Raw genomic sequence first — 24,264 nt, 5'->3', positions numbered from 1 at the left:
TCTCAGCACACCGAGTACAGGCCAAGCCGGTGCTGTAGACGGTCTTGGAAGGCAGTGCAGAGTTACAGAGACAGCTATGGTTTCTGTTAAAGGCTTTATGTCATTGGGCTTCACTTCTCTGATGAAACTTAAAATTGTTTATTATTTGCTTAGAAATCATGTGTTTGAAATAATAGAGCATACCCCCTTTCTCCCCTTGACAAAAAAGTGATTCGAATCTATTATCTGAAAGATTCTTCTCCTCACCCCTCTTCTCTGAGGGAGTGAGTAGCCACGGACAGCAATCATTCGGGCAAAGATTGTGTTGATTATGAGAAATAGGGTTTCTTGTCTCTTGTGACCCATCTTCAAGCCAGTTGTTTTTAGTTAGGGAAAAAAAAAGATGGCTTGATACTTGTCTAGTGCGCATGTCAGTTTAGTTCCCCGACTCTTGTTTATATGCAAATAAAACTGACTTGACCTTTCCAAGTCTCCAGCCTCGGGAAGTTCTTCGCCAGAATCTCGGGTTTTTGCCTATGTCCTTAGGTTTGTGTCTGTCACCCTGGTTTCAAGTCACTGCTTGGCTGTGCTCCAGCCCTAGCCTGGCCATGGCTCTCCCATTGTGCCAGCTCTGTGTCACGCTGGGTGACTGGTCGCTGATTGCTACTCCAATCACCCACCAAGAGAATTGTGTAGTGGCTTCTACTGGCACTGTTGGGCCATGGAGAATACTTCAGAGTCCAAAGCAAACAGCCACGGGATACCTTACAGAAACAAAAAGGGGGAGAGAGGGCTTTTGTTTTTCTGTTTTCCAGCGAATGGTCTCTGTGTTCATTCTGTGGTCACTGGGCCCCATGCACAGTCACTGGGCAGAACATGAAGACAATGGGAGCATGCGGAGAAAGATGGCTGTTCTTATTGTGATGGACAAGAAGCAGAGAGAGCAGGGAAGAGGTCAGGAACAAATGGCCTGCCCCAGCTGGGTCCAACCCTCCAACGTTTTCAGAACCTCCCGAAACAGTGTCCCCACATGGGAAGCAGACACTCAAAACACGACCCTGTGGGGGACATTTCAGATAGAAAGCAAAACTGTTTTTTTTTTTTGAGATTCATTCTCTCTCTCTCTCTCTCTCTCCCTCCCTCCTTCCCTCTCTCTCTCTCTCTCTCTCTCTCTCTCTCTCTGATGGAGGAAGGTCATTGGCTAATAAAGGAACTGCCTTGGCCCATTTTATTGGTTAGAGGATAGGTGGGAGGAGAAAACAGAACAGAACGCTGGGAGGAAGAGGAAGTGAGGTCAAACTCCACAGCTCTGCTCTCCGGAGCAGACGCCTGAGAGAGATGCCATGCCTCGCTCCCGGGATGAAGCTCCGACGCAGGATGGACATAGGCTAGAATCTTCCCGGTAAGCGCACCTAGGGGCGCAACACAGATGATTAGAAATGGGCTAAATTAATATGTGAGAATTAGCCTAGAAGAGAATGGGCCAAGCAGTGATTAAAAGAATACAGTGTCCGTGTAATTATTTCGGGGCATAAGCTAGCCGAGCGAGGCGGCTGGGGTGCTGGGGACACAGCCCCGCCTCCCTTATTACTACCTCTCTCTCTCTCTCTCTCTCCCAAATCAAGATTTCGGCTGTTTGTTTTGTTTTCCAGGATATTCTCAAACTCTGTGCTCAGCTGATCTTCTCACCTCAGCCTCCCTATTAGCTGAGGATGGAAGCCACCACACCAGATTTCCACTTCCTTTTCAGTAAAGCCGCTGCTGAGTAGCTAAGTGCTATAAGCCTTGCTGCTAGCAAAATATGACCCTCGGCCTGTCAATATCAGCATTACCCACGAGCCCGATTAAAGGCAGGCTCTCAACTGCCCTTCTCCAGACCCACCTTATAAAATCAGTTCTACAGTGTTCTCAGGTAATTCCTGCATGTGTTACTGTGAGAAATAGCATTGACAATTAATTACTGCTGGTGGTATAGGTAAATCCGCAACTACATAGCCAGGTTTATGGTCTGCAGTAAGTAGCCAGGTGTGCCCAAATGCTATTAACTATGATTCAACTGTGCTTTCAACTATAAATACTTCTTTTTTTCTTTAGAATTACCTTTATTAAATCATAAATGTTTAACAGTTTAGCTCCACACACACACTTAAATATTTTTGACTTTATCATTTATTCAGTTACAAGATACAGTCAGGAATAAGAATCATCTCATATACATAACACATATCCAATCCCATACAGGTCGGCCAGGTCCTCTAGCACAAGGTAATGCAGAAATCAATGAATTATTGATTGGAAATATGCTGAGGGCCTCATAATTTCACAAAAACACGGCAATAGTAAAAATTTGAAAAAAAAATAAGATTCCTTTAGAAGGCAACAAGCCAAGGATATTACAAGGACATATTTGAATTGTTTTTATTGAGCTACATATTTTTCTCCACTCCCATCCCTTCCTTCTCCCTCCCCCCTCCCCTTCTACCCTCTCCCATGAGCCCTATGCTCCCAATTTACTCAGGAGATCTTGTCTTTTTCTGCTTCCCACGTAGCTTAGATCCATGAATGTCTCTCTTAGGGTTCTCTTTGTTATCTAGGTTCTCTGGGATTGTGAACTGTAGGCTGGTTTTTCTTTGCTTTATGTCTAAAAGCCACTTATGAGTGAGTACATGTGATAATTGTCTTTCTGGATCTGAGTTACCTCACTCGATATGTTTTCTAGATTCATACATTTGTCTGCAAATTTCAAGATGTCATTATTTTTTTTCTGCTGTGTAGTACTCCAATGTGTAAACGTACCACATCTTCTTTATCCATTCTTTGGTTGAGGGGTATTTAGGTTGTTTCCAGGTTCTGGCTATGACAAATAATGCTACTATGAACATAGTTGAGCACATCACATGTCCTTGTGGTATGATTGAGCATCCTTTGAGTATATACCCAAAAGTGGTATTACTGGGTCTTGAGGTAGGTTGTTTCCTAATTTTCTGAGAAATCACCATACTGATTTCCAAAGCAGCTGTCCAGTGTGTACTCCCACCAGCAATGCAGAAGTGTTCCATTTACCTTACATCCTCTCCAGCATAAGTTGTCATCAGTGCTTTTGATCTTGGCCATTCTTACAGGTATAAGATGGAATCTCAGAGTTGTTTTGATTTGTGTTTCTCTCATGGCTAAGGATGTTAAGCACTTCCTTAAGTGTCTTTCAGGCATTTTAGATTCCTCTGTTGAGAGTTCTCTGTTTAGGTCTGTACTCCATTTTTTTATTGTATTATTTTGATGACCAATTTCTTGAGTTCTTTAAATATTTTGGAGATCAGTCCTCTGTCTGATGTGGGTTTGGTGAAGATCTTTTCCCATTCTGTGGGCTGCCATTTTGTCTTGTTGATCATGTCCTTTGCTGAGCTACAGCACTGAAAACAGCCTGGTACTGTCATAAAAACAGACAGAAAGACCAATGGAACCGGATCAAAGACCAGGATATCTGTCTGCACACCTATGACCATCTGATTTTTGAGAAAGAAGCAAAATATATCAAATGGAAAAAAGAAAGCATATTCAACAAATGGTCCTGGCATAACTGGATATCAACATGTATGAGAATGAAAATAGATCCATATCTATAGTCATGTACAAGACTCAAGTACCGATGTATCAGACCTCAACATAAAACCAACCACACTGAACCTCATAAAAAAGAAAGTGGGAAGTACACTGCATTGACACTGGAGACCACTTTCTAAATATAACCCCAGTAGCACAAACACTGAGAGAAACAATTAAAAAATGGGATCTCCTGAAACACACTTAATTTTTCTTTAAAAAAATTGTATCTTATTATACTATAATCCTGGCTAGTTTCAAAACTTTGAAAAAAACTTTAAAAGCTTTCACAGATCACCTGAAACTTATAAATCTGACATTATCAACAAAAGAATATGTCTATACTTTTACAAAAAGTTTCTTTCTAGTGAGAAAGAAACAACAATTAAAAAGCTAAGAAACTGTGTATGTGCATGTCTGTGTCCTTTCTACACAGTAAGGTAATGTTATCAGATAATATGGTCTATTCCAGAATAGACCGTCTGCATCTGTTCTGGTGTCTTCAGCTGTGACACTCCACATTTGTGCATGACTGAGATAAGAGCCCTTGTGACACTGTTATTTTGATAACCTGAAGCTGTTCAGGTCCTCTGGGCTCTCATCCTCTCCCTTTTCTATCCTGAAGCCCATGGCAAGGAGGAGGAAACTGGCTTTGGCTCCTCCCACCATAACCTTCCTTCTCCCTCCCCCACTAAGGACCAGAGCTTCCTATACAATATTGCTCCTCCACATTCCTGCCACCACCAAGAGCACCATTCCTGCTCTTCCTTGTGCTGTAGAGAAGAGGACTGACTACACTTTCCAAAGCCATTCTCCTTCCCACTTGTAGCATCTCCTCCTCTGCAGCTGTTATAATCACCTCCACCGGCCCACTCCTGGTTGCCATATCCAGGCTCCCATCCCCATGTTCTCCTCTTTCTCCTCCATAATCAGGGCTACCTCCAAAGTGGCCACTCCAGGCTCTCCACCATACCCATGGTAGCCATCGCCCAATCCATGTCTACTTTCGTTTCCATCACCCCTTCCCCAGGAAAGTTGTTCCCTGGTCCTGTTCCAAAATTTCCACCACCACAGTGAGATTCCCCCCAAACATGAGTTCTCTCCTCGTCCACTCCTGGCTCTTTGGACTTCTGCATTCCTTGCCGTTCTAACTTCTGCATTGTGACCGTGGATGGTACGATAATTGTGGGATTTTTTTTTCCACAGGATTCTAGTCATCAAGAAAAACAAAGTCAAAGCCTTTTTCTTCCCTGACTGCCTATCAGTAATTTTAAAAATATTGTTATTTAAATAGTATTTATTTTTCCACATTTTTAAAAGAAAACTCTAGTGATGTTCTTAGCATCTTCTCTAACCCCACAGACAGCTTCTTCAGGGCCATGTGGGTGCTGAGTTTTCAAGATTCCTCTCTGGTTTTGTTCTGGCTCAGTGGCTCTTCCATCAGCTGAAAGAGGCCTTGCAGTCAAGCCCACATCAGCTCAGCCTTGGAAGAGGACATTTCCAAAACCAAATCCTCTTGATCATTTCTTTTCATGGTCCCTCATCACCACACAGTCTGGGTGCTTTTCCCACTGCGTGCGGGTGTTTCTCAGACTTTCTTCTGTGGTTTTGATGTGTGAGCCACTAACAAAGAGTCTATGGAACTGATCCTTTTCCCTTTTTCTTCTCCACAGGAACAGTTCCCAAAGTGTCTTGCATCATGGCCTCGGTCTCTTCAGCTAGATTCCTCACAGCCTGAGTGAAATAAGAACTTTGCTTACTGACTCTGTCCTGTGCCACCTCCTCCCAAAAGCACACAGCTAGAAGCTTGTGCACACACCACCACACAAGGCCCCGTGCCTCTGCTGCCACTGCAAGCTGATCTGTAAGTCTCTGGATGGGTCCCTGTCCCTGTGTCCCACTCTGCCATAGGGATGTTGGAGTTGCAGATGGGAGCCATGACGTCCAGCATTGTGTAGGTCCCAGAGGTTGAGCCCAGCAGGGATTTTACAGTATGGTGAAAACAGGATTGAATGCTCTGACCCTTTACCTGCATCAAGACTGGGGGGGGGGGGGGGGGGGCTCACTGCTCCACACCTGTATTCCACAGTACTCTGGAGATGGATCTCTTGAGCCCAGGCAACATGGCAAGACCGTATCTCAAAACCAAATATAGAATGATTTCAATGTAGGCTGTTAAATAAACCTCCCTAGTTTGCTTCTCCCAGATTCTGTGCTAAAGATCCATGAGTAGAATCCAAACATCTAAGATCAAACAAGGCATGGTGGCCTGAGCCTATAATTCCAGCACCCAAGCGGCTGAGGCAGGAAGCTAACAAGTTCAAGGACAGCCAGGGCTACGTAGAGAGTTCCGTGCTAGCTTTAAGTTACATAGTAGGATTGGGTCTCGAAGAAAGAAAGTGGGGAAGGAGAAGAGGGGAAAGAGAAGGAGAGAGGGAAAAATGAAGGAAGGGAGGCAGGGTGAACAGAAGAAAAAGTCCTTTCTATGTCGCTTCTATGCCGCACCCGTCTATCACCTCCCCGACTTCCACCCTTCTCTGTTCAGAGAATTGGGTCTTGATCAAGCTGCAGTTTTCTCATTAGAACCCAGTTGATCACAGTTTTTCCTCCTGATTTTTCACTGTTTTTCCTGGTGTTTTCTCATTGGGGCCTATTTGTAACATAGTAGGCTAAATGAATTTCAATTGCACTTTCTTGGTGCAAAACAGCCCCCAACTTGAAATTCTTGGCAGTCCCAGCTCACCTCCAATTCCTCCCTTGGCTATGATTTTTTTTTTCACTTGTACCCAGTATGTCTGGCTGCTGATGTTTTCATCCTTCTAGCAATTAAAGATGCAGACCGGCTTCTCAGTAGGCCAAGATGACATCGAACTGATAAAGGATAATTAGGAAGTTGCTTTTCAGTGGTCTATTCACCCACGACTGAAGCTGCCACCATACTGAACCTTAGAGCAGTCATTCTATACCCTAGGAGCCTATTAAAAACCCTCTGTCGATGACAATCACTTCAATTGCCTTCCTTGTATGAAATGTCGCCAAAGCAGATATTTCCCAACATGCTTCTGTGCCAGTGTGTTTATTACAGACCCTCCTGAGGATCAATGGCTGGTGGGGAGCTGATCACAAAGCTGGCTTTATTAAACTATGAAATGTCAGCCCCATACTGAAGTGCTGCAGAACATCTCCCGTCCTGGTAAACATGTCTCCTCCTCCACAGAGTCTATTTATACACAGTCGCCTCACAGGACCTGAGGCGACAGCAATTTACCCTCCTAGAAGCTAATTTTTGCCACTATCTATCTCTCTTTTTACAACTCAAGTCCCTGCTTCCGTGAATTGCAACTGAACATCCATTCAGCTAATTTTCTTTCCTCGCATCCGTTGAGTCCTTGACTTAAAAACAAGTGAACAACCTGGCCAGGTCAAGAAACCCAACCCCTCTCCACCAACCAGAGCACGCCCTCTTCCCCTGCATTGCCCACAAAGCTGAAGACCAAAGAGGGAGAGGAGGGCTCAGCCTGCTCCAGGCGAGCGCACAGGCTCAACCCTTTTCCTCCAGTGGGATGGCAAAGGGCTATTCTAAAAATTACTGCCACTAGGGTTTGTCGGGCGGCTGCTGGTGACTCCTCACTGGGTTTTCCTTCTCCCGCCCTCCCTTTCTCTCTACAGATCTCCTCCTCCCCAAGGGAGGCTGCTGTTAAACCTTCATCACTACCAGCGGGGCTCTCACTTCATTCGGGAGAGAGAAGCTGGGACCGCACTGCCAGCTCGTGCCTTCCGGATCCTAGGGTGTGTATGGCTGTGTGGGTGGGAGACGGTGGGGGTGTCCGAGTGTTGGTGGCAATAGAGCTACTTTCCTGCGGGGATCTCCAGCTGGGTGACACAGGTCATGTCCCTTGATCTCAAGTTGAGAGGCAGAAAACTTTTTCCTGGAATTTGAGAAATGCTATAACCAAGGAAACGGACACAGTAACTGATATGTATGAGCGATACCCTATAAAAGTAAAATTACATGTATTTTGTCATGGTAGTTTTAATTCTCTAAATCTTATATGTTTTTCTCCCACTATTTTATAAAGAAAATTCTTAGGGTTTGCTCAGGAAACTTAGAATTCCATCTTTAATGTTACTAGCAACCACGTTGACACGTGGTTTAGTTAATACAATAGTTCAGGAGAGATACAGTTTTATCCGTTTTAACTGAGTTAGTAGTGCAGAACTCAAAAGAGCTTTTTGACTCCCCCAAATACAACTTTTTGACAAAATCGAATCCCCACCCCCGCCCCCGTAAATACCCTATATTTGTTCTTTGACCAAAAATAAACGTAGAGTTTTGTTCTAAATGTGAATTTATGGCTATCATGGTCTATGTTTCACTTTGCAAATCGTTTCGGTATTGGAATGGCAAAGTGGAATCCCCGTTCAGAAGGGCTTCACTAAAAATGGACAGCATGCGCCACGTCCGTTTCTATTCTGGGAGGCAGAGCTGATGAGCCCCAACAGATGCAGCCATTGGAATGCAGCAGGGACGGGGGCAGGCACAGCTGACTCTCCCCCTTAGCCAGGAGTCTGGTGGGATCCCACTCCTAGTGCGGGACAGTGACAGTGACTTAAGCACCCGTGCGCTCCCAGTGTGGTGGGAAGAACACTCTCACAGGCGAAGTGACCAATCTTCAAGTGACTTTCTCCAGAAATCGGCTTGAGAACAGGAATGATTTTTATTTAAAGTCAATACTTTTGTATCAACTTGCCCACTTACAGGTGAAGGACGGTTATGTTTCTGTTCCTTGGCAACATCAGCCCAGTGGTGGTTCTAGGCATGTTTTGGCTTACATATTTTTTTCAGGAACTTTATGGAAAACAAAAAAACAAACAAACCAGAAACCCCTGAGTCATTTTACAGAAAAGTAACATGAAGACATCTGTGTTGTGGGTTTCAGAACAGCCTTCGGGGCTCATGGCTCCATCTGGAACCAAACCCGGTGTAGAACTGCCAGATAAAATACAAGGTATCCTATTAAACATGAACTTCCTTATAAACTACAAATAAAAACAGCTTTTAATATAAGTGTGTTTGAAGTACACACTTGTGTGTATGTTATATACATACATGCAAATATATATATATATATATATATATATATATATATATATATATTTCCTGGTTTATCTGAAACCCTAACTGCACATTTGTATTTTATTTGTGGCCTCTGACAGCTCAGAACTAGTTGAGTAGATCCTGTGTACGGAATCTTATCTCCACTGGCTTATCTCTGTCTGAGAAAAAGTTAATTTTAGGGATCCAAACAGCTGTTTGAGAGGAAGTGGCTTAAATCCTGTCACCTCTAGCAGAAAACGCCAGCTATGCAGTAACTGTAAGGGTTCAGAACTAAAATCTCCCATCTGACAAGAGGTTAAACTAAAACCATAAAGGTTGCATGTTTCATGCAGGCCTTGCAAATGGTTAGAGCAACGTCGATACAAAACTCAGGTCCAGTTCTGTGATAAGCAAAGAAATTTGAGTCTTTAAGACTCCGTTGGGGAGAAAGAATTAGAAACTTGACTTCTAACTCCTTGCAAATATAAAATACAGAGAAGAAAGGCCTTCTTATTAAAGTTTTCCAGGCCTGATGGTACATACCTTTAATCTCAGCACTCGGGAGGAGACAGGTAGATCTCTGTGACTTTGAGGCCAATCCAATCTCTACAAAAAGGCCTCAAAAATAATTTTTTTCCAACAAAAACCAATACCAATAATTTGGGATTCTCTATCTTGAATACAGAGACTAGAATAGTAGTTAATTCTGTGCTTAGAGTCTCAATGTCATGGTCTCTAAGTCCAAGTGCAGCTCTCACCTAATTTAAACAGATGACCTTGACTATATATGTTATATATATATATATATATATATATATAATATATTATATATTTGGTTTTTCAAGACAGGGTGGTTTCCCTATACCTTTGGAGCCTGTTCTGGAACTAGCTCTTGTAGACCAGTCTGGCCTTGAACTCATAGAGATTCACCTGCCTCTGCCTCCCAAGTGGCAGAATTAAAGGCATGTGCCACCCTCGCCTGGCTTGACTCTATATTTTAAAGAAAGAAAGTGGGAAGTTCATGTTCAGTCTGGCCCTTACAACGAAGTACTTAGTTATTTCATCAATGAATTCATAGACGCCCTTCTGTGCACTTACATTTTTGACTGGCCCAACCTGAAGTTTTGTAACTTTACCACCTTTAGCAGGAAAAAGAAACCCACAGAGTTTGTGTCTTCAAAAACTTTATTTTGCACTCAGAAGCACTTTAATCTTGATAATTGGGGCTGGGAAGAACTTTTTCACAGTCTCCATATTTGATTTTATAAATTTTACAAATCTTGGTTTTACAAATTTGATTTTACAAACCATGGGTATTCCTCCCTCAATCTCATTTTTTTTTTATGCTGGAAAAAGCTAGCTTTTCATCTTCCACAGGCTTTAACTGACCCTGGATTAAAGGGAAGCAAAATAGAGAAGACGGATGTTGTGTGTGTTTGAATCTTTGCTCCAACACACATTGCATGTGACTCGTGTGATTGTTTTTTAAACTCTCTAAATTTTGAATTCTCCATTTGTAAAATGAAAACAGGACAAGATTTTCATTTTAAGATTTCTGCAGCATTTAAACTTATAAAATTAAAGTATATATATATATATATATATGGTATATTAAAGTGTATAATAAATTAAATTGTATAAAATAGGTAACCAGGTCTCTAGCATACCATAATCCTTGTTTTCTAAGTAAATCCTAGGTATACAGTACTACATAGGGAGAGATGGCGATATCCATTTACACTTAATATGTTAGATGAATACTTGGTTATTTATATTTTTAATTGATAATGTACTTAAATTTGACAGGTACAAAGGATAATGGAAAATATGATTTGCATAAACCTGCCTAGCTGCTAATCAGGTCTAGAATACCTTATGCTATCATTGTGGAAATTGCCTAAGAGACAAGAGCCAGGGTGGGCAGTGAGGACGGGCCTGGAGAGAGAATAGTGTCTGTTACCATTCTCCCCAGTTCCGGTGAGAATCCTTCTTAGAGGGACGGAGGAAGGAGGAGAAGAGGCAGTGGCACCCATCATCAGGATTATTATTAATAGTTATCATACCTGGGTACCCTCCGAGGGATGAAGGTAGAGCTTTGGCAGGCTCCAGTAGGACCGGAAGTCTCCTTTAACCCTCTGCACCCGGTGCAAAGTCTCTTCTTTGACCCGAGAAGGAAGCCGCAGAAAAGGGATTGGCAGTGCCTTCAGATGTGCTCATCCTGTTTCGCAACCTCAGCTGCTGTGGATGACCTGCTCTTTCCAGCAGTCCTATTATGGTAGGAAGCGTGTGAAAAGAGCAAGACCAATGGAAAGTTCTTCTCTTTGAGCATACAGGTGTCAGCTCATCAGACCCCCATTGATGAGAACAGCTCAAGCATGTGACTCAGGAAAATGGAGATAGAGCCTTGAAGCTCCTCTCCGGGGAAGGAGCTCCAGGAGCACAGGGCTCACTCCTCGACGCTCTGCGATCTGAGTAGAAGTCGCAGTGAATGGGAAGCATGGTGATTTCCCGGCCTCCAAGTTTTGGCACTCAGAGTGGCCAGCCACAAAGCATGAGCTTGGCTTATAGGGGGGAAAGCTGTAAAAACCAGTTAAATCTTCATTTGTCTTTCAGCTCATGTATAAGTTGAATCAAAAAGAATAGAATGTTTTCAAAATTTATTCCTCAGTGTGTAGGAATATTCTAGATTATGGCAGGCAAATGACTAAATTAAAATAGGCTGAGTTGTTCAGTTTTCCGTATATATGTATATTATATATGTGCACATATATATTCCTATGGTGCCTATTTATAACTGCTTCTTTTTAAAAAAATTATCAGTTCTTTGAGAATTTCATTTTGATCCTTATTAATGAAGTCAAATGCCTGACAAGTGCGGCTTGAAGGAGGGTTTGTTTTGGTTTATGGTTGGAGAGCACAAAGCGTTGTGGCAGGGAAGGTCCTGGGGCAGAAGACTAAGGCGGCTGTCCACATTGCGTCCAGAGTCAGGTAACGGCGGTGAACACCGATGCTCAAATGGCATTCTTTTAAATTCAGCCAGGACTGGAGTCTGAGGGATGTTACTATCCATGTTCAGGATAGGGTCTCTGCCCAGCTAACCTTTGTGTAAACACCTTTAAATGTGTGTTTCATAGTGAGTCTAAGTCCTGTCAAGGTGACAATCAAGATTTACCTTTGTATTCACCAGCAACCTTGTGAAGCAGGCATTGTTTTCTTTTTAATTTTTTAAATAATTTCCTACGTGCAAGTAAATTATTTTGAACACAGACACCTGCTATCACTCTCTCTTATCCCCTCTCACTTTTACTGAGCACCTTCTTCCCAAGAAGTCCCTCTCTGTGTCTCCGTCTCTCTCTGCCTTGACCCACTGAATCACTGACTTAGGGCTGCTTGTGTGAGTATGGGCAGGGAACTACTTACTGGAGCATGAGTAGCTACCCAGTGACTGCAGCTTTTAATAAAATGACCTGCCCTCCCCCAGCAACCATTAACTACCAAGCCCCGTCCATCCATGATGGAATAGCGACAGACCTCATCTTCTACATCCATGTAAAGATAACGAGAACTTCTGCGATTTCGCGAGTCTAATGACCAAGTTGCTTCCAGATGTCTATTCACAGCATTCCTCCTCGTCCTTCAGCCCACATTCTGTCTGCCCCTCTTCCGCAATGTCCCCTGGACCTTGCCTTGGAGGTGAAGATAATAGACATGTCCCATATAGGACAGAGCACTCAACAGCTCACTCAATTCACATCTCCTTAACTTAACTAGGTTCTCCGCATTAACACACACACACACACACACACACACACACACACGTGTCTCCGACCAAGGCTGAAAGCAGCACTGGCCTTCGGCTAACTATAAACATAAGTATTTAGAAGACAGTTTGACAATGCATCCACATACCAAAGCATCAGTAGTAGATTCCTCCCTAAGCCTATGCATTACTTGATCTTTGGCTTTTAACCAGGTTGTGTATCAGGTATGACTTCCCTCTTGCAGAAGAGAACTCAGCTCCAAGCAGAAGGCACTCAGTTGCCCCCCTCGCAGTTATGCCATTGCTGCACCGCTGTGCACAGCTTGCCTGGTGGCACAGTAAATCATAGCACGCTCAGGGAGCGTAGCAGTGACTTTTCTTCCCATGTAGCCCGGTTAGTACCTTTCAGCGCTAGCCAGCAGAGAGGAAGCTTCCGGTTCAGCTCAGCTCTAGCTTAAACTAAGCGTCCCCCGACCAGCAACTTTTAAGGATATGTAGCAAATCTAGGATTGGGGTTTTTAGTTAAATAAGCCACAGCTTTTAGAAACTGAAATAGCCAATGCTACCTCTATTTATGTCCTTTGTAAAAAATTATTGTTAATTAGCTTATGAGATAGTAGGTTTCCATATGGCTCTTTCATACATATCTCCCAAGGTTTGGTTAATTCTTCCCTCACTTCCTCTCTTCCATCTCCCTGCTGTTATCCCTTCTCAACCCTTCCCAAACCCCAGTTTTACACATGCACCACGCTACTTCAATCCCAGTCCAGCTACTGACAATGGACAAATGCCCCTGCATCATCCACTCTCAGGGCTAGTTGACCCAGCAGGTGAGCGCATTGTTTTCTTCCTGTAGTCAACAGAGCCTGAAAGAGGTCAAAAGTAACGGCTAAGTAATGGAATTGGTATCAGTACTGTGTTTTCATTATTATTCAGTTTGAAATGGGATCTAATTTCCCTTATAATATCGTCTTTCAGTCATAAATTATTTAGAAGTATATCATTTAATTTCCAAAGTTTGAAAGTTAAGTGGTTTTCCTGGACAGCCTGTAATTACTTCTAACTTTATTTATTGTTATCAAATAGTGTAGTCTACATAGAAGCCATGTGACTTCAATGCTTTTTTTGTTGGCTGAGGCATTTTTAGTGACTCCGTGAATGTGCCATGTACACATTAGTAGAATTTGTATCTTTACAGTTGCATATAATGGTCTACTAAGTCAGTGATTAGGAATGGTCAGATTTTGCTTACTGAAATTTTTTTTCTAGTTCCAACAGTTGTTGAATTAACTTCTTCAAATATAATTGTGAATTGCTTATTTCTCTCTAAAATTTTACTTGTTAGTTCATGTATTTTGAAGCTCAATAATTATAAACATATATAATTATGATAGTTACATCTTCATGTTGAATTTATATTTGTATTATTATGAAATTCTATTACTAGTAAAAAAATTTCTTTTTGTATTATTATGAAATTCTATTACTAGTAAAAAATTTTTCTTTAAGTCTATTTTCCCTGACACTAAAAAAGCCACAAGACCTTCTTATGTTAATTATTGCCTTGGTTAATATTTTTATAACCACTTATTTTCTACTTATCTGTGTCTGTATAGTGAATCTCTTACAGTTAGCATATTGATTTTGCTTTTGTTTATCTATTCTAGCAACCAAGTCTTTTAATGGTTTTCCATTAATATTTAATATCAATACATTTGTTTAACATTACATTGCTGTTTGTTCCCTCCAACATTCTTGTCTTTAGAATTCTCAGCTATATTCTGCATATCTTAAATGATTGTTCTAGAGCCACTTGGGGGCTACTAAATGCTGAAAATGTGGCTGATCCAAAGCAAGGCATACTAACATCTAAAATGTACACAGGATTCTGAGGATTTAGTATGAAAACATGCAATAGCATATTAATAATTTTATAAAATTATATGTGAAAAATATTTTGTATATGCTACGGTGAATAAATAGCTACTTGCATTAATTTCAACTATCCATTTTTATCTTTCTACTGCAGCCACTCAGGTTTTTAGATTGCATATATGATTCATTTTTATAGGACAGCATTGCTCCAGTGGTTCTCAACCTGTGGGTCACAACCCCTTTGGGAGTCAAATGACCTTTCACGGGGGTGCCTAAGACCATCATAAAATATAGATATTTACCTATGATTTCTAACAGTAGCAAAATTACAGCTACGAAGTAGCAATGAAAATAATTTTATGGTTGTGGATCACCACAACAGGAGGAACTGTATTAAAGGTCTCAGATAAGGAAGGCTGAGAACCACTGCTCTAGATACTTTAGCATGCACATAAAATTTCCACAGGATTTATACATGCACACTGTATGTAACCCTTCACAGAAAATATGGACACTAAGCTGGGGGTGTAATCAGCTAGTAGCATACTCACGTAGAATGTGATTCCCAACAGCTCAGACCAACAGCGACAACAGCAAACAAAACAAAACCACAAACTCTACTGCCCAGCTGCTCTTCAAATCAGAAACAGTTCCTGTTGGATCTGTAGCTGTCTTGTGCAGCCCCCGCTGCAGCCTGCTCTTAGGCTAACAGCCATCACAACGCCCTTTGCAACTGCTGACTCAGCTGCAAAATTGTCCTCACTTTTTGCTCCACCCCGTCTTCAGTAGCTTCTCCTGCTCCCTCCACCTCCACTCTTACCTCTAGATTATAATCGTAATGTTGTAAGCTAGTTAGAAACTTGTTAAGGAAAAGGGGATTGCTCATTTAAAGAGTGCATGGAGACTAACAGGGTAGAAGAACACATTTAAAACTATAAATTAGACATAAATCATTCGAAAGTCCACCAGTCACATTTACTCAGAATCTTCTGCTGGCCTTTCCTTCAGAGCCCCGACATATCAGAATGTCCAAAACCCAAGATCTGCCTATCAATATTTTATATGCATTAAGCAAACAGAATTGTAAACACCAGCCAGCAGCTGCCCCGAGCCAGTCTCAATCCTTCTTACCCTTTTTCTCTCAGCATGCCCTGGACCTCATTAATGGTCCAGAACTGAAGAATTATACAGGGATCTGAGATCCAGCTTCAGCACTGTAGCCTGAGTCCTTTCTGATTAGGAGGGGTTCTGTTTTTATCAGATATTTGTGTTTTAAATAGCACCTCTATACCTACATGCCACTAGCAAAGTCATCATCTAGTATGGGATAAACATATTGTCTTAGTTAGGGTTACTATTGCAGTGAAGAAACACTGTGTCCAAAGAAACTTAGGGAAGAAAGGGTTTGGTCAGCTTACACTTCCACCTCCCAATTTATCATGAAAGAAGTCAGGATGGGTACCCAGGCAGGGCAGGGACCTGGAGGCAGCAATTGATGCAGAGACCGTGGAGGGGAGCTGCTTACTGGCTGTTTCCTCATGGCTTGTTCAGTCTGCTTTCTTAAAGTATCTAGGACTATTCGCCCATGGATGGCCACAACTAGAATGGGCTGGGTTCTTCCCCATCAATCATTCAGAAAATGCCCTGCAAGCTTGCCTCCAACCCGACCTTACGGAAGCATTTTCTCAATCGAGGTTCCCATCTCTCTGATGACTTTAGCTTTTATCAAGGTGATATAAAAACCAAGCAGCACAACAATCTTTAGCCTTTTAGTCCAGGGTTTCCTTGAGATCCCATTATGCGCATGAATAAAGCATTGGCTTTCTGGGTTCTTCCGAGGACCCAGAGAAGGCCTGCATTTGCTCGGCTATAAGTGTAGCTTCTTGTTTGCAGCTTGCATTTGTCGCATCTTGTCTTGAGAGCACACATTGCACGTTTACCGCTCCATCGTTTCCAGAAAACTGCTGTCCGTCCATGTAGGAGTGCTATCCTATAACTTCTTGCTGAGCAAAGTATTTTTAAATTTCCTCAAATGAGGCCAACAAGGAAAGTAACTGCAAAACCTAATGAGAAAGGGTATAAGTCCTTTAAATAAATAAGAATGTGAATATGATTTGAGCAAAGTGAGAAAACAAAATATAGTCCCACGCCAGCAAATCCTGGAGTTCTAATAAGCCCTACTGCGCAGGCGCAGGAACAAGTGCTGTGCTAGGGGCCGGGTCACAAGAACAGGGATCCTTTAGGATGGCTACGTGTGTCGCTTCGTAGGTTTCACTGATGTTGTTGAAAGGATCTTCTTTTCGTGATATTTTGTAATTTTATATGGATTCCTAAATTTTAATATTTATCTTGAAGAAAACCTTCAAGGTAGTCATAATTCACTTTTTGGTTAAGTCTTTCAAAGGTTTCCATTCCAAAATTTACAGTGCATTCGAACCAGAGAACCGCTCATTGCTTCTGGGTCATAATTGCTTGAAAATACACCCTTTGGGAGATTTCATTTGAAAACACACACCTTTCTAGAATCATTTTCAATGTTTAAGGCATGAAATAATGTCACTGCGATGTGCATCTCGATGTCTTCAAATACATAATCTACTTTATGTAATTATAAAAGTTTCTAGTGTAATATATCAAAATCCAAAGCACAGCGAAAATAAACATCTCCTCCTCTTTTAGTGAGCTCTTGACGGCGACAGCGCTGTGGCGAACATGGCACCCAAGAAGAAGGCTATCAAAAAGAACAAAGCAGACATCAACGAGATGACCATCATCGTAGAAGACAGCCCGCTAAACAAGCTGAGTGCTCTAAACGGGTTCCTAGAAGGCAGCAACAGCCTTAGCTGTGTCTCTTCTGAGCTGACAGACACGTCCTATGGCCCCAACCTCCTGGAGGGTTTAAGTAAAATGCGGCAAGAGAGCTTCCTGTGTGACTTAGTCATTGGTACCAAAACCAAATCCTTTGATGTTCATAAATCAGTCATGGCTTCGTGCAGTGAATACTTTTACAACATCCTTAAAAAGGATCCATCAACGAAACGGGTGGACCTCAATGATATCGCCCCCTTAGGCCTAGCCACGGTGATCGCGTACGCATACACGGGGAAGCTGACCCTCTCTCTGTACACAATAGGAAGCATCATCTCTGCTGCCGTGTACCTTCAGATCCACACTCTTGTGAAGATGTGCAGCGATTTTCTGATACGAGAGATCAGCGTTGAGAACTGCATGTATATTGTTAATATCGCCGAAACGTATTGCTTGAAAAACGCCAAAGCGACAGCCCAGAAATTTATCCGGGATAACTTCATCGAATTTGCAGAATCAGAGCAGTTTATGAAGCTTACCTTTGAACAAATTAATGAGCTTCTCATAGACGATGACCTGCAGTTGCCTTCTGAGCTAGTAGCGTTCCAGATTGCAATGAAATGGCTAGAGTTCGACCCCAAGAGAGTGAAGCATGCAGCAGATCTTCTAAGTAACATTCGATTTGGTACCATTTCTGCACAAGACCTGGTCACTTATGTTCAAACTGTACCAAGAATGATGCAAGATGCCGATTGTCATAAACTGCTTGTGGATGCTATGAACTACCACTTACTACCTTATCATCAAAACACGTTGCAATCTCGGCGAACAAGAATTCGAGGCGGCTGCCGAGTTCTCATCACTGTTGGGGGACGCCCTGGCCTGACTGAGAAGTCCCTTAGTAGAGACATTTTGTATAGAGACCCTGAAAATGGATGGAGCAAGCTCACAGAAATGCCAGCCAAGAGTTTTAACCAGTGTGTGGCTGTGATGGATGGATTCCTTTATGTAGCTGGTGGTGAGGACCAGAATGACGCAAGAAACCAAGCCAAGCACGCTGTCAGCAATTTCTGCAGGTACCAGTGCTTTGTCGGTAATGCAAATGAACTGCAATGTGGAGAAACTGCCTTGACCCAGAATTAATGCCTGTTATCTTAGGTCATTAGTGGTAGTAAAGCTTTTGATATTTACCATGTTTCGTATAAAGCACATCGGAGATACATGCACCCTGGATTTCTTTTCTACTTTTTAATGTTTTCCAGTTAGCATACAAAGGGATGGATTAAATTTTGTCATTTTTATTCACACATGCCATTACACTTTCTTACGCATATCTCTTGGCCACTCTCTGCCCTTGCTCCTGCTTCCTCTTATTGGTCCCCTTGCTGGTTCCCCAGAATCCCTCCTTTGCATCCACGTCACATGAGTTTCATTATCACTCTGCCTTAAAATCTCTTCCTCCCCTCTCATGGTCACCTTTCTATTTTCATACACATACACATCAAACATGACCAAGAAGCAAGATTTATATGACATGTCTTTATTGTCTCAGTATATGTGTGTACCCACCACTTACCAAGAATCCATGGAGAAATGGATCAGTGGTTAAAAGTATCACTGCTCTTGCAGAGGGCCCAAGTTTGGCACCACATCAAGTGGCTCACACCAGCCTGTGACTCCAGCACCAGGGCGTTCAACGCCTTCTTCTGGCCTCCAAGGGAGCCTGCACTCACAGGACACATGCACACACACACTCTTTATATACATACATATATATATACTACATGTGTATGTAAACATATGTATGTGTATATATTACATTTCTATGTAAATATATTTGTTTATATATAATATAATCTTATATTTATATATAAATGTAATATATCAATACAATTAAGTTATTTTGGTAGTATAGCATATATTCTATGCAATTTATTTTCATATACTTTATATTTGTATAAATATGTTCTTTGAAAAAGTAATTCAAGCAATTGATTTTCAGATTTTTTATGCTTTTTTCGGTTACGGGTCTTGAACCCAGTGGCTCACCTGTGTCAAGCAAGCACTCTACCTCTGAGCCACAGTTCCGGTACTCAGTTTGTATCTATACTTACGACTTTATTTGGGAGTGAAACGGGACAAAGGGGAAGTCTGTTTACAGAACTTCCAAACTATGTGAACAAGGAACCATGAGTTCACTGGGTCTCCTTTCCCTTCTGCTGACTTTCTCACCCTTAAATACTCAAGCCAGCTTTCTTTATATTGATTTCTATACTGAAAACACTAACACTAAAAAAAAATGCTACAAAATGGAACTTTTACTAGTAGAAAACTGTTCAGAGAGATGAAGCCTTTCTTGATGCTTTTAGACATAAGTCCATTGGTCTCATTCTAACAGGCTCAGAGGGGCGGCTTAGCTTTGTCAGTGCGATGAATGGCCGCGACAGACATGCCAATGAGAAGTTTGTAGAAATCGGAGCAGACAGTTCCTATCCTAATTCAGCAGCAAGAAAGAGCTAGCGGTCATTGATGTCCGAAAAAACAAGTCGAGTCCCCTCTAATGTACAGGTTTCCCTTTCAGGTGCCCAGCTTCTATCCTGCGACCCATTTTGCATGTCTCTTAAATCTCAGGAAGGGAGAGTGGCTATTAGAGGAAAGAATCCTGTGGGGTCTTGTTCTTGTTGTTGTTTGGTTGGTTTGATTTTTGTTTGTTTGTTTGTTTGTTTGGGGATCTGGTTAAAGGAAACGTCTTCTGAATGGGGAGAGAAGGGAGTATCACTTTTTTTTTTTAATGAATGAGAGGAGGAGTAATAGCTGTAATTGTGTGTTGGGGGTGGAGGGTTCCCACTTATGCAATGCTGGGCAACATGGGTTCCCCCACTTAGGTGATCAAGCTGCCCTCTGTCATCTCAGGTACGACCCTCGCTTCAACACGTGGATCCACCTGGGCAGCATGAACCAGAAACGCACGCACTTCAGCCTGAGCGTGTTCAACGGGCTCCTGTACGCGGTGGGCGGCCGCAACGCAGAGGGCAGCCTGGCTTCGCTGGAGTGCTACGTGCCCTCTACCAACCAGTGGCAGCCCAAGGCGCCGCTAGAGGTGGCACGCTGCTGCCACGCCAGCGCCGTGGCCGATGGCCGCGTGATCGTGACGGGCGGCTACATCGGCAGCGCGTACTCGCGCTCCGTGTGCGCCTATGACCCCGCGCACGACGCGTGGCAGGAGCTGCCCGAGCTGAGCACGCCGCGAGGCTGGCACTGCGCGGTGGCCTTGGGCGACAGGGTGTACGTGATGGGGGGCAGCCAGCTGGGGCCGCGCGGGGAGCGCGTGGACGTGCTCACGGTGGAGAGCTTCAGCCCCGTAGCGCGCCAGTGGAGCTTCGTGGCACCGCTGCCCGTGGGCGTGAGCACGGCGGGAGTCTCGGCGCTGCACGGGCGCGCGTACCTGTTGGGCGGCTGGAATGAGGGCGAGAAGAAGTACAAAAAATGCATCCAGTGCTTCAACCCCGAGCTCAACGAGTGGACGGAGGACGACGAGCTGCCCGAGGCCACCGTGGGCGTGTCCTGCTGCACCCTGGCCATGCCCAACAGCGTGTCCCGCGAGTCACGGGCCAGCTCGGTTTCCTCCGTACCGGTCAGTATCTGAACGCATTGCTTCCCAGAGGCCTGTGGTCAGACTGCGAGTGGGCCACAAGGAAAATAAATACAGCGTTTACTACAGTGATGGCGACTCAAAGCGATCTAGAGGAATGTCCGGGAGGCTCTAAATTCGTAGTTTGGTATCATCTACCTCAGTCTTTCCCCACCTTCCACTAACAAAATAAAGGGCTGTAGGCGACAGAAGTAATTTCGTTCTGCAGCCACTGGGTGGCAAATGGAGTTTGTTGCAGGCGCTTTTCCAGAGAGGCCGGCTTCCTAAATTCCTAGCAGTTACTTGTTGAGATTTCGTACACTGTACACGTGAAAACATGAATGACTAAGCAATTTCCTATTCAAAGATGTCTTTTCTTCTCTGCTTCCTTTAGGGGAGTTGAAAATACTCATTTCAAATTTTCAAATGAAAATAGTTTATACCCATCAAGACTTAATTTGCATAATTCAACATAAAAATTTCTTTCCCCCTCCTTGAGTACAAAGAACTTTCAAGGACATCTCGTGTTAGAGTCAGAAGGCTTTAAACAAGGTGTGGCGGGAGAGCAACACATCCTGCTGGGAGACAGTAAGGCAGCAGTTTGTGGTTAAGGGCGTGTACCCTCATCCTCTGGAAGCTACAATCATTTTCTATCATAAAATCCTACTCTCGCCGGGCGATGGTGGCGCACGCCTTTAATCCCAGTACTCGGGAGGCAGAGGCAGGCGGATCTCTGTGAGTTCGAGACCAGCCTGGTCTACAGAGCTAGTTCCAGGACAGGCTCCAAAGCCACAGAGAAACCCTGCCTCGAAAAACCAAAAAAAAATAATAAAATCCTACTCTCAGAAGAGGAGCAGTTTCCAGTCGTTTAATTTATAGGGCAAATTTAAATCATTTGACATTTTTCTTAGAAATGATTTTATCTCTTATCCATCACTTATCCTTATATATTGGGAAACATCTCCCCTCCCCCCCTCCCCAATGGTGAACTGAGGACCTCGCGAATGCTGGATAAGTGCTCTGCCAGGAAGCTTTTTTTTTGTTTTGTTTTATTTATTGAGACAGAGTCTTACTATGTAGGCCAGAGTAGCCTCAAACTCCCGGAGATCAGCTTGCCTCAGCCTCCTGAGTGCTGAGATTACAGGCGTGTGTTACCATTCCCAGTCCTTTGCTTTATTTTAAAGTAGGGGTTTCCTAGGTTACCTAGGTTAGCCTTGAACTTAAAACTCTCCAGTTTCAGCCTCCCTAGTAACTGGGAATTACAGATCTGTACCACCAGGTACAACTTTACCCTAAGTTAAATTGCTTCTACATTAGCCCAAATGATCACTAAATAGCCTTATGTTCTTGAGTATCATTAACTTCGCCTTACCTTTCCGGCTGTACAGCCAATAGCAGGAATTTTACTGGCCCACTCTTTCTCATGATGATGATGCAGGAAGCATTTAGGATGCTCCTAGTTGGCAATGACTGGATGAATGGATGGATTCACCTATTGAGAAATGTGGTTTGTGTCTCCTGATGTCTAACTTAAAATATTAAGCCAATAATATATGTTCTTTATGATTTACTTTTATTGTTATCACTTCAAATTGCTTTGCAAATCAAAGACTATCTCTCTTTCTCTCGCTCTTTTTTTTTTTTTTTTTGAGTCAGGGTCCCTATGTAGCTCTGGTTTTCTTAGAACTAATTAGGTAGACCAAGTTGGCATCAAAATCGCTGAGATTCACTGGTCTCTACCTCCCGAGTGCTGGGATTAAAGGCATGTGCCATCATATCAGGCAAAGTATATTTTTCTGCTGCCAAAGAATATTTTCTTATCTGCCAAGTTTGGGGGAGAAGGGAAAGACTGTAGTAAATGATGCAGGTATTCTTTTAATATATCATTTTACTCTTTTTAGTATATTTGTTTTTGAAGGAAGTGCCTATTGATTATGGGTTATGTACAGTTAGTTTAAGGGGATAAAAAGGTATCTGGAACTATATCTTGGTTGTCATTAATCCCATCCCTTCCTACCTGTGTGTTGGGTTGTGATGGATATGTCTGAAACACAGTCATCTCTCCTTGTCTGTGGGCTACACTTCTGTAGGTGCAGCCAGCCACACACTGAAGAGATCTGAAAAAATTGCGTATGTAGGAAACATGTGCCGAACAGCCTTTCTTCTTTCTTTTCTTCCCTAAGCAATACAGCACAACAGTTAACTATTGCGGTGTATTAGATATTATAATGACCTAGAAACAATATAAATTCTACAAGAAGATGTGAGCAGGTTCTATGTAAATACTATGCCATTTTGTAGATGGGACATGAACATCAACTGGTATCCCAGCAAGAAGTAGGGCATGTCCTGCTACCAGTCTCCCAAGGATACTGAGGAATGGCTACATTTGATTCTAACTGTGAAATGTGGTTCAAATAAAACATTTTTGAAACAACCTTCTTCATCATCCCTTACAAAAAGTTCAGTTTGGTATTCAATGGTGACACTCAAGAACAGACTATAAACACTGGGGGGAAAATAAGTAATCATTAGCATAAAAATACAGAGAGAAAAAGGAGTTTCTTCAAGGTCAAGGAAAATCTAGCAGAGCCTGCTCTTTTGACTCCCTAACTATGCAGGCTGGAAAACAAAACTGAGAGAGAATGGCTTTTGGACCAAGTTAATCACTGACTGAACTCCTAAATTATCAGCGGTGCAGCTGCATTGGTAAAATCAACCCCGTTTTCAATGCATCATTTTGGACACTACTTGTTAAGTCTGTGTGAGGGTGGCTGTAGTATCTTTTCATGGTGATATATGCACACCCCTGCAACTGAAAAGCCTACATTATATCATTAATTTTGAAAGAGAAAAGGGTGCTTGAATGTGGGTTGCAGATAACGGAACAAACAGATGTAATTTATTTATGCACACTAATAGATACCTCTCACTTTGAGAGGGGTGTGAGGACAAGGACCTAGGTCTCCAGAAGAAGTACAAATCAATGCACTGTAACATCTTAGGATTTAAAACAGGAGAGAGACGGAAAGGAGGGGGGTTCTCCATCTGCCACAGCTGGTACAGTAGCTGTAGTTGGTACAGTGTGGGGGGGTCCCCCATTTGCCACAGCTGGTATAGTAGCTGTAGATGGTACGGGGAGAGGGTTCTCCATCTGCCACAGCTGGTACAGTAGCTGTAGTTGGCACAGTGTGGGGGGGTCCTCCATCTGCCACAGCTGGTACAGTAGCTGTAGCTGGTACAGTGTGTGTGTGTGGGGGGGGTTCTCCATCTGCCGCAGCTGGTACAGTAGCTGTAGCTGGTACATTGGGGGGGGGTTCTCCATCTACCGCAGCTGGTACAGTAGCTGTAGCTGGCACAGTGTGTGTGTGTGGGGGGAGGGGTTCTCCATCTACCGCAGCTGGTATAGTAGGCTCTAAAGCCCAGGAAGTTGCTTTCTAGAGCTAAAATGCAGGCCTGGTACAGCAGGGTAAATTGCAATCACCGTTTAACTTCTCTGTGCTCTTAATCTGA

The 24,264-nt window shown here is 42.9% G+C and overlaps 1 protein-coding gene across 1 annotated transcript; it reads left to right on the top strand.

The window, feature by feature from the left end:
- Nucleotides 1–7,230: 7,230 nt before the first annotated feature.
- Nucleotides 7,231–23,931, top strand: Klhl31 (kelch like family member 31). The gene is made up of 3 exons (XM_041679685.1): nucleotides 7,231–7,368; nucleotides 16,992–18,196; nucleotides 20,034–23,931. The coding sequence occupies exons 2-3, from the start codon at nucleotides 17,025–17,027 to the stop codon at nucleotides 20,764–20,766; spliced, it is 1,905 nt and encodes a 634-aa protein (XP_041535619.1). The 5' UTR covers nucleotides 7,231–7,368; nucleotides 16,992–17,024; the 3' UTR covers nucleotides 20,767–23,931.
- The last annotated feature ends 333 nt before the right edge of the window (nucleotides 23,932–24,264 follow it).

The sequence above is a fragment of the Microtus oregoni genome, unplaced genomic scaffold (assembly GCF_018167655.1).
Source record: "Microtus oregoni isolate MIOR12 unplaced genomic scaffold, Mior012 000032F_ref0000030, whole genome shotgun sequence".
In the NCBI taxonomy this organism is placed as follows: Eukaryota; Metazoa; Chordata; class Mammalia; order Rodentia; family Cricetidae; genus Microtus; species Microtus oregoni.
The sequence above is the reverse complement of the archived record's forward strand: the minus strand, read 5'-3'. Positions and strand labels throughout refer to the sequence as shown.